Below are 12,631 nucleotides of genomic sequence, written 5' to 3' on the forward strand. Positions count from 1 at the left end.
GATGATAGGGAAAAAAAACAAAAAAAAAACGGCACTGATATTTCTACTTATTGATATACATTTCTGTATGTTTACTCTCTATGTTTGTCACTCTTAAGTATGTATATTTTTTTCGTTTAGATCTAATTTCCTGAACCGCTGTGCCTCTACACTGAGATTTATTGCTCCATTCTCACTCTATGGTGCATTCAAGTCGTTTCAAAAGTATATCTAGATTAAAACCAATGAGAAAATGAGTCACAATACTGTGATCAGCCAATAAAGCATCACTGTAATCAGTCATAACATTATGGGAAACTGACTGCAATTATCAGCTGGTAACCCCAAAGACTGTTTCTGGATTATCTGACCAGACCAAAAAGAAGCCTTTTATTCCCTTTAAATCTTCAAGATAATTCAATTTTAACTTTGTCATTACATTGTCAACTACAAAGCAACAAAATGAAGTCTCTGCATTTAACCCATCCCCCTTGTGGAGCAGTGGGCTGCCATTGTGCATCGCCCTGGGAGCGGTATGGGGTTAAGGGTTCTGCTCAGGGATCCAGAGTGCAGGGGTGGAGCTAAATGGGGGGCCATGGTCACCCTTAGCCATTCCTTGGCCACTGCTGTGGCCAACCCTACCATTATTTTTCCCCTCTAAAGGTTGATTTATACTTGGAATCTAGGTTGTCTGCATAGGTGTCGCAGTGAACAACAAGACATCCCCGCCCCCTCCACAGACACTCTGCTGCACCTCTCCCAAATTGTAGGTGAGCGCAGACAGTGCCGCAGACAGGAAGCCGGCTTGTTTTGTTTTTATGACCGAAATTACGGGAAAAAAACTCGTGAAGATGGACCAGCTAGAAGACCGAGGTGCTCGAGAACGCTGAGTATTGATTATGTTGGGTTAAGTTAAACAGTTTTTTTGTTTTCTGGGGAGAGTTGTTTCCTGTTTCCTTGCTTAACTCCTTATCAGTTGGTGGCGGTAATGCACTTTTCACTATGCTGATGAAGGTTCTCAGTCATCCAGGTCATAGTCATTCCGTAAAAATTCAAAAAATATCCACTGGACTTGGTTTTCAAGATTTGAAGACGTTTCGCCACCTCTCCAGGGATCACTTTTCACTAGTTTGCAAACCGCCATAAAACCTCACAAGAAGAAGAAGAACGAAACTTTGCACAGCGCCGGAAGTATTTCACTGTTACACGTACCCGGGCTGGTTTTCAAACAAGGAGCGAAAATGGATTAGTAGTTCATATTCTTCTCTATCGTCCACTTATAAAAGTTCTTGCTGCGAGAGCAATGGCTTCTACATCAAACACGGACACGCCGTCTGTGTCTGATGTGGAAAAAAGCAGGAGTGGACTCTGCGAGGAGTTCGCTGCCATAACGGGAACTGATAGCGCCGTGGCTCAATGCTACCTGGCTGAGAATGACTGGGAGATGGAGGTTAGTCAGAGGCAACAGCTGCTGCCCATTTGATTGATTTGGTCACTGTATGTGGGTGGGGAGAAAAACTATAACCTTTTACCTACAGATACGACTGGAAAGGTTTAATTTACACCATACATTTATAACCAGGTTTGTTTTTTCTATATATATTTTTACAGAGGGCTATAAACTCATTCTTTGAAGCAGACATGGAGAGAATATTTGAAGAGGACTTTGAGGAGAGTGACAGCATCCCTGAAAAAAAGAAGCAAAAGGTCCAGAAAGAATCTCCTAAGGAGTGGTAAGTCAACTCTTTTCGCCACATAGTTTCTAATTCTGGTGGATTTAAGTTTAATGCAGTTATTCCAATCTCTGAAAACATTTCCAGCATCGATTTAACTGGAGAGAGTCCAGCTGCACGAAAACCATCAGATGAAGAAAATGAAAAACTGTCCCTGATCTCCTGGAACGTAGATGGACTGGACACAGACAATCTGGCAGAGCGTGCTAGAAGCCTCTGTTCATATTTAGTCTTGTAAGTAACTCCAGCCTTAAAGCTATGAGTCACTGACTGGATCCAACTCATCATGAGAGTTTGAGAGATTAAAACATAACTTTCTGCCAAACTATTTATATCCATTGAATATTTCACATTTAGTTACACATTTTATTTTTATATGATATATCAACATACAGTTTAGTTATGGAATGTAAATGTAATGTTATATGATTTTAGTTAATTTATTTTTTATACCAAATGAGGCATGCATTCCTGGCTAGCTTCCTGACTAAATGCCTTTTAGAATTTCATTTTTTTTTTGTCTGCATATCATTTGAGGAGCATCTCTACCAGCTTTGCACATACCGGTATATAGACAGACATGTTTCCCCCAAAATAGGATAAGAATCAGTCTTATTCACCATACTAGTAAACACCAACAATACATTTGATTTTGGTTCTTTTTGGCTCTTAGTCAAGGCATTTAAATGCTGTAAGTGTGTTTTTACAAATAAAGACCATGAGGTTGATTAGATGCGTACATGGCCGCCCCCTTCACATTACAGGGTTTCCATTGGTCATTAAAAGTCATTGAATTGTAATTTTTTTAATTAAGGCCTTAATTGGCATTAAAATTCATTAAATGTGATTATTGTGGCATTTAAAGTGCTTTATTTAAAAAACAATTTCATCAGATATATCAGATTTAACTGCCTCCGCATGTTTGTGCGGAACTGCTTCCAGTCAACCGTAAAGCCGTATTTTCCGAAAAAGAAGCTCTAGGTGGAGAAAAAGCTAGAGAATGAAACAAGTGTTTGGAAAATTAGGAATTAGGGACATGGCTGCAGCCTGTCGATGGTAAAGAGGATGCAGGATTTTGCCTTATTTTATACATATGTATATATAAAAGTCATGGGTACCTTTTGATGGCATTAAAATGATTTCTAAGAGCATTAAAAAGCATTAAATTAGAGTTACTCATTCCTGTAGAAACCATGCATTGAGAAGAATATTTTTTCTGTTGCCTAGCAACCTGAGATTAACATGGTTTGTTTTTGTTTTTTTAGATATGTCAAAAAATTTCGAGAACATTTTTGCAAATTCACTATTCAATTTGAAAGAAAACAACAAATGGGATGGAATAAAACATCATCGTGCGTTCACCCTCCCCCTAAGTCAGTAATTCGTAGAGCCAACTTTTGAAGCCATTGCTTTTGCAAGCTTGCCACCAGGATCTTTGTCCACTGATTGAGACTGATCCAGATCCTTTATATGTTGGCTGGTTTTGGCTTGTGAACAGCAATCTTAAGGGTTAACCACAAATCCCGACTCTTAAATGTTTACCCTCTAACTGCCACAGTGATGTTTTGGTATTGATTTACGGAATATGAAAAGAAAACATCTCGTTAAATGCAATAATCCCCACGAAATATTATTAAATCATTTGGAAAATTAATTAGTAGTTCACATCGGTTATTACTCTTCACACTATCCAATATGTTTAGCTTAAGTGTTGTGTTACTCCATTACTATTAACAGGTTTAGTGGACCACTTTTTTAAAGTAGTAGAATGATTTCCTCAATTAGCTCTAATAATTTTATTTCCCCAGTGTCCATGATTTTTGTTTCAAACCTCATCCGTTTTTCCTTTCTGCTAATTACAGCTGAATATAACTTTTAAATCTTAATTCCTTACACATATTATGAGTTTAGTTTATATTTATAATTGTAAAACACATGCAGGTTAACTCTTGCAAAAGGGATAGAAAGAATGAATATGTGATCATACCAACTACAATCTATTGCCAACTGATGTTCTAAGCATGCAAATGTGGAAAGCTCTAATTTTAAAATCCCCATCCAGCTTTCCCATGACTAAATAGTTTCCCTTTCTGCTCCTGGAAAATATCCCCAGGAAATAATGCCGTCACCATGTTCAATCTATGCCAACTACAAGCATGTAGATGTTTCACTCCAGGTTTTCATGAGCTTGAAGTGTCCACAGTTGCTGGACTTTACTGTAACTGTTAAGTTAAAGTGCTTATTTCTACTGGCACGCATGGATTTGTGGGCCGGCTGCAGTTTCTGATTCCCTCTGTGTGGCGGCAAAAACACTTTAAATGTATTACTGCTGCATAAAGGGCTGAAGAGAGATAATCAGTCTTCTTAAAAAAAAAAAAAAAAAAAAAAAAAAAAGAAATGCGGTCTGACCAAAGGGAGTGCCTCTGCTGTTTGAAATGAGCAGCCCTGAATCTACAGCATTTTGCTTGGTCTTTCTCATAGACCTTACATTTCAAAGTAGGTTAGCAAAGGTGAGGTCGTCTGGAGGAGCAGATTTAAATCGGTAGATTCAATCATTTTATTCAGGGCTTGTACGACATTCCTTAAATGTAGTGATTTAGTCAATAAATATAGTAAAGCATGAAAATTTTCTCACTTAACCTTTATATTTCCGTCTACTTGCATAGGTACACCCCTGATGTGGTATTCCTACAGGAGCTCATTCCACAGTATGTGCAGTATTTGAAGAAACGAGCTGTCAGCTACCTCATCATTGAAGGTATGGCTCTAAGAGGCTTTTATCTGAATGAATTCCAACTGCAGAAGAAAAAAATAATTAGTTTCGCTTATTACTTTTTTTACTTTACACATAATGGATTCATATAAATATATATATATCCATATATATAAATAATCGATTATTGAAATAATCATCAAGTAATTTAGAAAATGACTAATAGTAAACTGGAGTATAGAGACTAAAACATGCCTTTAGCTCACAGAGAGACCCACTTAGAGCGGTAATTACACCAACATTGTTTAAAAAAAAAAAAAACTTTTGCATTTAAGATTAAAAAGACATGTTCGTCTATCAATATGCTCTATCTAGAACTCCTCAAGTGGAAAAGATTTAGTTCCACTTTGTTTAATTTCACAAGAACTCTTCTTTAAGGAACCTTTTTTCTATCCAATTATTAATCGATTAATCGAAAAAATAATTGACAGATTAATCGATTTGCAAAAAAAGTTAATTGCAGCCTATATATATGTGTTTGGACCGGTATATATATTAGTGCTGTCAAAATTATCGCGTTATTATCGCGTTAACGCGAGGCCATTTTAACGGCGATAATTTTTTTAACTTGAGATTAACGCTATGTGGTTTTATGGTACAATTTTCCAAGTACATCCCGCTGCAGCCTGCGGGGAGGCGGGGCTATTTCCCCCAGTCTATGCATTTCTCATAGGCTTCGAGAGCGGAGCTCCTCAAGGGAAAAAGACGCTCATACACTGGGTGACGCTAGTGCCTTTTCTTTAAGCCCCACCACCAACAAACAGGTTGAGTGTCTGGTAACTAGTAGCAACCTGAAATACGCTGAGAAAACAGATTACTGAGGTGAAATGGAATCTGCTACGGCACTCTTGCTGTCTGTGTACGCCACAGGTCGGTGTCGTGTGTGTGTGTGAGTGGGTGGGTGGGTGTGTCTGTGTGTGGGTGGGTGTGTCTGTGTGTGGGTGGGTGGGTGTGTGTTCTAATTTTTGTTAAGAGGCTGAAAAGTAACTTTCTAGAGCATAGACTACCTCCATCTAGTGATGTCGGTCTATTGATTTTTTATGTATTGATTGAAAATTGTTCATTATTATCTTGGTTAATTAACATCTAATGTTAACTCTACTGCATTTTATAGCAGTAGGGTAAAATGCTTGTCTTTGTTCAAAAGACTGTATTAACTGTAAAGACTGTCTTTTACATCAGCCTGTTTTCAGGGCCTTTTTTTGGCTACATATTTGTTATTTTTTGCTACATGCCTCCCCATCTTCTTGCCATATGTTTCTATGGCATAAATCAGTATCTGTGACCTGTTTTCATTTAAAAAAAAGAACATTGGCACAAACCTAGCCTGTATGTATTTTTTGTATGTCATCGAGAGTATTTAAATGATTTTCAATCAGAAAAAAAATTTGCGATTAAAATGCGATTAATCGCGAGTTAACTCAGGCATTGATGCGATTAATCGCGATTAAAAAAATGTAATCGATTGACAGCACTTATATATATATGTGTATGTATGTATGTATGTATGTGTATATATATATATATATATATATATATATATATATATATATATATATATATATACACACACACAATGATCTTGTGTTAAAAGGAAAAATAGGTGTATTTTCCAGCTAGAAACAGATGGGCTAATGAGGAAGTGACTTGAAATACTGTAAGCTAATTAACCGTATTTAAAACTGCTTTTTTTGCCTAAGTAAAAAGATGCAAGTTTAGCTAAAAATGTGCTCATGTTTTAGTCCTTAACTTCTCTGCTTGATGGAATTTCTTCCCTTTTCCTCCAAGCTGTGTTAGTACTGACTGCTCTCCTCTGCAGAAAACATGTCCCCACAGAGTCCCACTCTACCATGTTGACTACACAGTCCCACTTATGAATATGTTAGATATACTTACAAGTTTTCTGATATCTGTTTGGAGGTGGGGAAGATGGCTACTTCACTGGAATGATGCTGAAGAAATCTCGAGTAAAGTTCTTGGAGAGTGAGATAGTAGTTTATCCTTCCACACACATGATGAGGAATCTGCTTGTAGCTCAGGTATTTGCTTTCATTTAAGCTACCAGAATGTTACTTTGATGGAGTATATATATTTTTTCACACATTTTGTCATGTTACACCAACTCATTATGTGATTGACCTACAGGATGAAGTACCTAGGAAAATGGAAAGACACACAGTTTTCTTTCCTTCCTTTATTGTGGTGTATTTATCTGCTTCCATTTTCCCATCCACTCTGATTTAAATAAAACAGGTGACCTTTAAAGGTCAGAAGCTGTGCTTAATGACATCCCACCTTGAAAGCTGTAAAGGCCATGCCCAGGAGCGGATGAAACAGCTGCGGATGGCGATGGAGAGGATGAAGGCTGCTCCTGATGATGTCACCGTCCTGTTTGGAGGCGACACCAATCTGAGGGACACTGAGGTCAGCGTTTCCTTGCTGCTCTGAGCTGATTTCTGTTTCAACCCATTTTATAAAACCGGTTGTTTGTTCATGGTTTTTCCAGGTGGCCAAAGTGGGCCTCCCCTCTAGCGTCTGCGACGTGTGGGAGCGACTGGGCAAGCAGGAGCACTGCCGCTACACATGGGACACCAAAGCCAACACCAACAAGACCGTTCCTTTCGTCAGCCGCTGTCGCTTCGACCGCATCTACTTCCGGCCAGCTTCCAAGGAAGGAATCCCATGTCTGGCACCGGATCACATGGCCCTAATCGGACTGGAGAAGCTGGACTGTGGCCGCTACACCAGTGATCACTGGGGCATTTACTGTAGCTTCGCTGCAGCATAGAGATGCTGTAAACAGCTGGAAGCTGCTTTAGATCTCTTACCCTGATCTTTTTTTTTTCTGTTTCCTGACCTTATGCTGCTTGTTATTATGTGGTCTTTATTTGATTACGTTTATCTCTTAATTGTTTTAAAAGAAGCTAATAAACTTTAAAGCTGTTTGGAAACTCCAGCTGAGGTTAAAATTTTTATCACAACTAAATCGTACGTCTCTGACGGAAGCCTGAGGCTTTTCACGTGATCATCTAATGATAAAGGCTGCAGCATCAAACAAACATTAATAAATACATCAAACATGAATAAAAACACAGAGAGACAAAAAATAACTGCATTAGTTTTCTGACATGGTGCACCGTTTTTTAAACATAAGTAGTTATTGAATACTACCACTAGATGACAGCAATAAATTGCAGAGCTTTAAAAAAGTAAAAGTCCTGGAAAACTTGAAGAGTTAATGGAACCAGATTTAGCTTGAATGGGAGTTCAGATGAGCTTTAAGGACTTTAACTGGGATGAAACTTAACTGGGAGCAAAATAGGTTGGTGATATAACAGATAGAGCAGGGAGAAAACAAATTCAGTTTTTTTTTTTCTATTTTTAATTAAAAGAGAACAACCCAAACTAATTTATTGGTTAAAAACCAACAACCAGGGCCCTTGATAAAACATCATTGGTTGAAAACCAATATTTTTAGACCATCAATCCCCCACAGCTGCCATCTATACTGGAACCACTGATCTGGTTTGTGCAACTTCACTTTTTCACAGACAGCCTGTCTGATTTGGATCACTTTCCCCCTAAAGTTCATGATATTAAACTTTGAAGTGTTACATAAATCAATCAAAAGAAGACATAGGTAAGGAAAAAGGTCAACATTGAACTGACACACATTGAATTGACTCCTTGGGAGCATCATGCCCTCTTGTTTCTCTTCCTGGTTTCCTTACAAGGACACTACAATAAAATCCCTCTGTGCACACTAAAACATAAGCATCTGCTGTAATTGTGGCTTAATGTGTTTTGCCTTGTTTTTTAAGGCAAACTGGAACAATTTGTGATTTTCTGGCTTTGTTGTGCATTTCCCTTCATGTAAATGGCACATTTTGTTCTAAAAACACACAAAGTCAGCAGAAGTTCAGAAGGATTTTACCCTGATTAAGGTAGAAAAGCTTTCACAGCTGTGTGCACAGCCTTTAACTCTGAGAGATCACGAGCAGCTCACATATGGAGACACCAGTCATGTGATTTATCTTTCTGTCTTCCTGCTCCACAAAAGCACCATAAGTTTTACACCCAGAAGGCTGGAATGATGTGCTCCAACATTATCTCACTTTCTCCCTTCAGCCTCTTTTATCATTTCACTCCTTGTCCCATCCAGAACCATCAGGCTCACATATATTTTAGGAGCTGAGCCCTCAGTGATGGCTGCAGCTCCTTTTAGGAGCCCCGTCACATTGAATATACTTGGACCTGTCCTGAAGAGTTTCTGCTAATGGGGACCCTCTGGGACATGCTTTGTCCTTTGTGCAGCGTTAGATGATGATGGATCTGACTCAGATCTGACCCCAGTCCAGAGGAGATCAGCAGATAGTGAGAAGAGTTGGTGCTGTAGCAATCTGCAGCATTTCAGGCAAAGAGAAGATTTATTTCTGTGTGAATGGTCTCTGGAACATCTATAGTCTATATATCTATAGTCTGAGATTCACATCCCTTGGCCAATCCAAACTGTTCACGACACACACTCATCTCCCTCTCTACACACATGTTGTCACATCCTTAAGTAGTGCTCCAGTCTACAGCACCCTAACTGCACCCATCAGTGCTTAACTGCAAAATCACTACGACAAACTGACCCACAAGCCACTATTATTATTATTGTTATTATTAGTTCTGACAGTGCTGGAGATGTTTGCATCGTTAAAAGAAAAATCAGAAAGTAAGAGCATATATGGCACAGGGATAAGGAAAAATAGAGAACTTTCAGTAGTAATAAAAGAAGTTTTCTATTTAAAAACAAACAAGAAACACAATTTTATTTGTTGCTGAAGACCAAATTTAAGGAATATAACCTGAATGAATTTCTTATAGAAGCACTTTTATTTTTCTTAATATATTCAGGCAACTTGCCGTTTCTTGATATTACATTGACATTAATTTTTGCCATCAAAAATATCCATATTTTTTAAATGTTACAAAGATAATAAGGTCTGGTCCTCGATTCCAATAACACACTACAAAAATGATCTAAAAATGAGTGAAAATGTCTCAAAATAAGTGTATTTACCCTTAATTTGAGTAGGTAAATAAGTAAATCTCCCAGTGGAAGAATCATTTTTATCCTTTAAATCAAGTTATTTGATATTATGCTCTTGAAATAGGAGACTGCACTTTTTCCCCTTATTTTAAATGTAACTTTTCTTATTCCATTTGCAAAGTGTCTCATTTACCTGCTCATTCAAGAAAAAATGCACATATTTTAAGAGAAAATGACTTAATTTAGATATTTAAAGTCTTTCACTGAGTGCCCTATAAAGAGTTAAGTACAATTCTTGGGTATGCCACCCCGCTCTGATATTGAACCCTTATTGTTTAGGAATGGATGTCACTGAAGCTCATATGTCAGTGAATACATATGGCAATATATACATTTGTTTACATTTATTTATACTATATATATTATATATATATAGTTTTCATGTTTATATACATATTTCTGAGTATATAGTATAGTTTCATGCTTTAAAAATCGAATTTTACATTAATATTGTGCATCTTAAGATGAATAAATTGATTTATTTATTCAATACTACATTAAATAGTGTATTTATATCGAGAGAGAGCTGTGTTGTTATATATAAATACATATATTTTGTACAAAATTTATCAAAATATAATTATATTTTATAAAGTATAATACATTGCCTGGAAATAATTTATGAAACAAAGATCGATTGAAAATGTAATATTTATTTCTTGAATATTTATTATTACTAATTATAAGGCTATGATTAATTGATTTATTAAGTCATAAATATTTAGGGTCTGAAAAAGTTGGATATTTAAGCGGATTTAAAGCAGGCTGATTTTCAAACTTAAGGTTTGGTGAAATCTGGACTTTAAATTCACATGTGAAAAAAGGAGGGAAAAGCAAACAGATATAAGAAAGTCTGTCAAGTTTTATTTTCTCTTTCATAAATAACACTGAACAAGCTTTGTACAGTGATAAATAGCATTTATGCACTGTAAAACTCTGTATTAAAAATACAGCATATGTGTAATGCACTTGATACAAATGGGGAAGTATTGCATTTCATAGCACCAAACCAGACCCTCGTGTTGTTCTGTTAGCCACCCAGCTGCCCTCTGGGACAGCCCAGGTGTGTAGACTCGGGTCCTCTGTGGTTCTCTATGAAATATACTTCCCTCAGGAATCAGTTGTTGCATAACTATATCTAAGTTAAGTAGAGCCCGGCTAGGAAGAACAAAACCAATTCCCCAAAAACATCCTCCCACAATCCAATGCGTTTTAAAAACACACCTTTACCTCTTGAATCCCATTATAGTTTTGGGGACACATGCATTTCTAACAGAATGGTTTAAAAATATCCTCTTTAGTTAGCCCCAAATGTTCCAGACTGAGCTTAAAGATGTTCATGCAACAGCAGTGAGAAGTTCATCATCTTTAGTTTCAGGGATTCTCCAAACAAAGTGCAACAAACTGTCGCATTTTGTTTGTTCCCTTAAAAGAACATCAGAGGCAGCAGGAGGTAAAAGGCAGGTTAAACACAAACATGTTAAATACAGATCAACTAACAACTCTGACGTGACATTTTCAACAGCAGGACTGAACAGTTCCAGACACTTGGCTTGACATATTAGTTACATGTTTTTATTCCTTTTGTTTTTTTGCTTTTTACTGTCAAACATTATTGCTAAATTCAAACAGGAAAAAAATGCAAAAATAGGGAAAATAACAGTTAATTATAGGATTGACCATATGGAATGTTTTTTGGACAAACAATTCTGGATTTTAGCAGAATGTTTGAAAAAAATAAAAATTAAGAATGGGGAAAATAAACAAGATCTGCCAGGATCATTTTCCTGTGATTCTAAATGGATATTAGGTAAAAGCCCTTTTTAATTCCTCAACCAGACTATGTCTGAGGAGCAGCATCATAAGAAGTGTAAAAACAAACCAACACATAGCATCACATTCATCATAGTGTCCACATTTTGTTTGATTGTCAGCTTCTGAGACTTTAGATCAACCAAACACCTTCCAAGTTTAACAACCCTTTATGAAAATATTGGTCAGCTTCAGGAGACTGTGCAAAGAAATCTGGTTTATCAAGTAGCTAAATAAAGTTATCGGTTTTACTTATTAATGGTTCAGAAAAATAATTATTCTATTTCAGTTTATTAATAGTTTAAAACCTAAAGGAAAATCTGATTTAGGTTAGGGATACTTCTTAAGCATGATTAGTTTGGTTTCAACACTGAATATGACATTCATGTCCTTTCATTAATCTTTTATGAACTATTGCACTGATTTAGGAACATTAGACAAAAACTATTTACAGGTACAGCTTACAGGTAAAGTTTCACTTAAGTAATTTATTCAAAAACCGAAATTCAGGTGTATGATATATATATATATATATATATATATATATATATATATATATATATATATATATATATATATATATATATATATATATCTCAAGTTTTTATTTTGATGTTGGTGATAAAAGCACAGTTAATCAAAATGAAAAGTATAGTTTTTCAGTCAACTATAACATTGCATATGACTTAAAAAAAAACGTTTTTAACACAGAAATGTTATGCGAACCAGCAAATAATGCTGAATGGTCAGTTGCCCAACAATCTTCACAATCAAAGTAAATATTCAAAGGGGCGTTGCTAAGAAAAATAAGCTCTAGCTAGTGTTGTATCCAAGCATAATTAAAGGAATATCCCCATATTGGCAATAATCCACAGGCTCTTTATATGGTTATGGAAACAAACCCTTTCTAACGAACAAAGCTAAGTGCCTACTGGCCGAATAAACTACACAGTGGTACATTTGACAATGTCCTGTCAAAAGTCCTGTTGGGGAAATTAAGTCTAAATTTAAACTTTTTTTGAAGTTATGTTTTCCTTTCACTCAACTTTCTAGTAGTTTGGATTAAGCCCTGTGTGAGCAGCTGGCTTTGTCATGTATTGATCTGTTTATGCTATGTAAGTGAAAACATTTCTGTATCAAAAAAATATTTTTTTGACTGTTCATATTCTGTAATTTTCTGAGAAACTAAATTTAAGTATTTATCAACTTTTAGCCACAATTCCTTTAACAAAAACA

The 12,631-nt window shown here is 36.3% G+C and overlaps 1 protein-coding gene across 1 annotated transcript; it reads left to right on the forward strand.

Moving 5' to 3' along the window:
- The first annotated feature begins 1,282 nt into the window (after positions 1–1,282).
- Positions 1,283–7,441, forward strand: tdp2b (tyrosyl-DNA phosphodiesterase 2b). Its single transcript, XM_038304091.1, has 7 exons — positions 1,283–1,429; positions 1,591–1,712; positions 1,800–1,946; positions 4,379–4,470; positions 6,406–6,524; positions 6,739–6,909; positions 6,992–7,441. The coding sequence occupies exons 1-7, from the start codon at positions 1,283–1,285 to the stop codon at positions 7,271–7,273; spliced, it is 1,080 nt and encodes a 359-aa protein (XP_038160019.1). The 3' UTR covers positions 7,274–7,441.
- Positions 7,442–12,631: the final 5,190 nt, after the last annotated feature.

The sequence above is a fragment of the Cyprinodon tularosa genome, unplaced genomic scaffold, assembly GCF_016077235.1.
Source record: "Cyprinodon tularosa strain WSP-4 unplaced genomic scaffold, ASM1607723v1 ctg525, whole genome shotgun sequence".
In the NCBI taxonomy this organism is placed as follows: Eukaryota; Metazoa; Chordata; class Actinopteri; order Cyprinodontiformes; family Cyprinodontidae; genus Cyprinodon; species Cyprinodon tularosa.

Bases quoted from the DNA above. Each gene is read 5' to 3' on its own strand.
- tdp2b (XM_038304091.1), top strand. From the start codon at position 1,283: ATGGCTTCTACATCAAACACGGACACGCCGTCTGTGTCTGATGTGGAA. The intron at 1,947-4,378 runs GTAAGTAACTCC...CTACTTGCATAG, and splicing joins CTCTGTTCATATTTAGTCTT to GTACACCCCTGATGTGGTAT. The intron at 6,910-6,991 runs GTCAGCGTTTCC...TGGTTTTTCCAG, and splicing joins CCAATCTGAGGGACACTGAG to GTGGCCAAAGTGGGCCTCCC.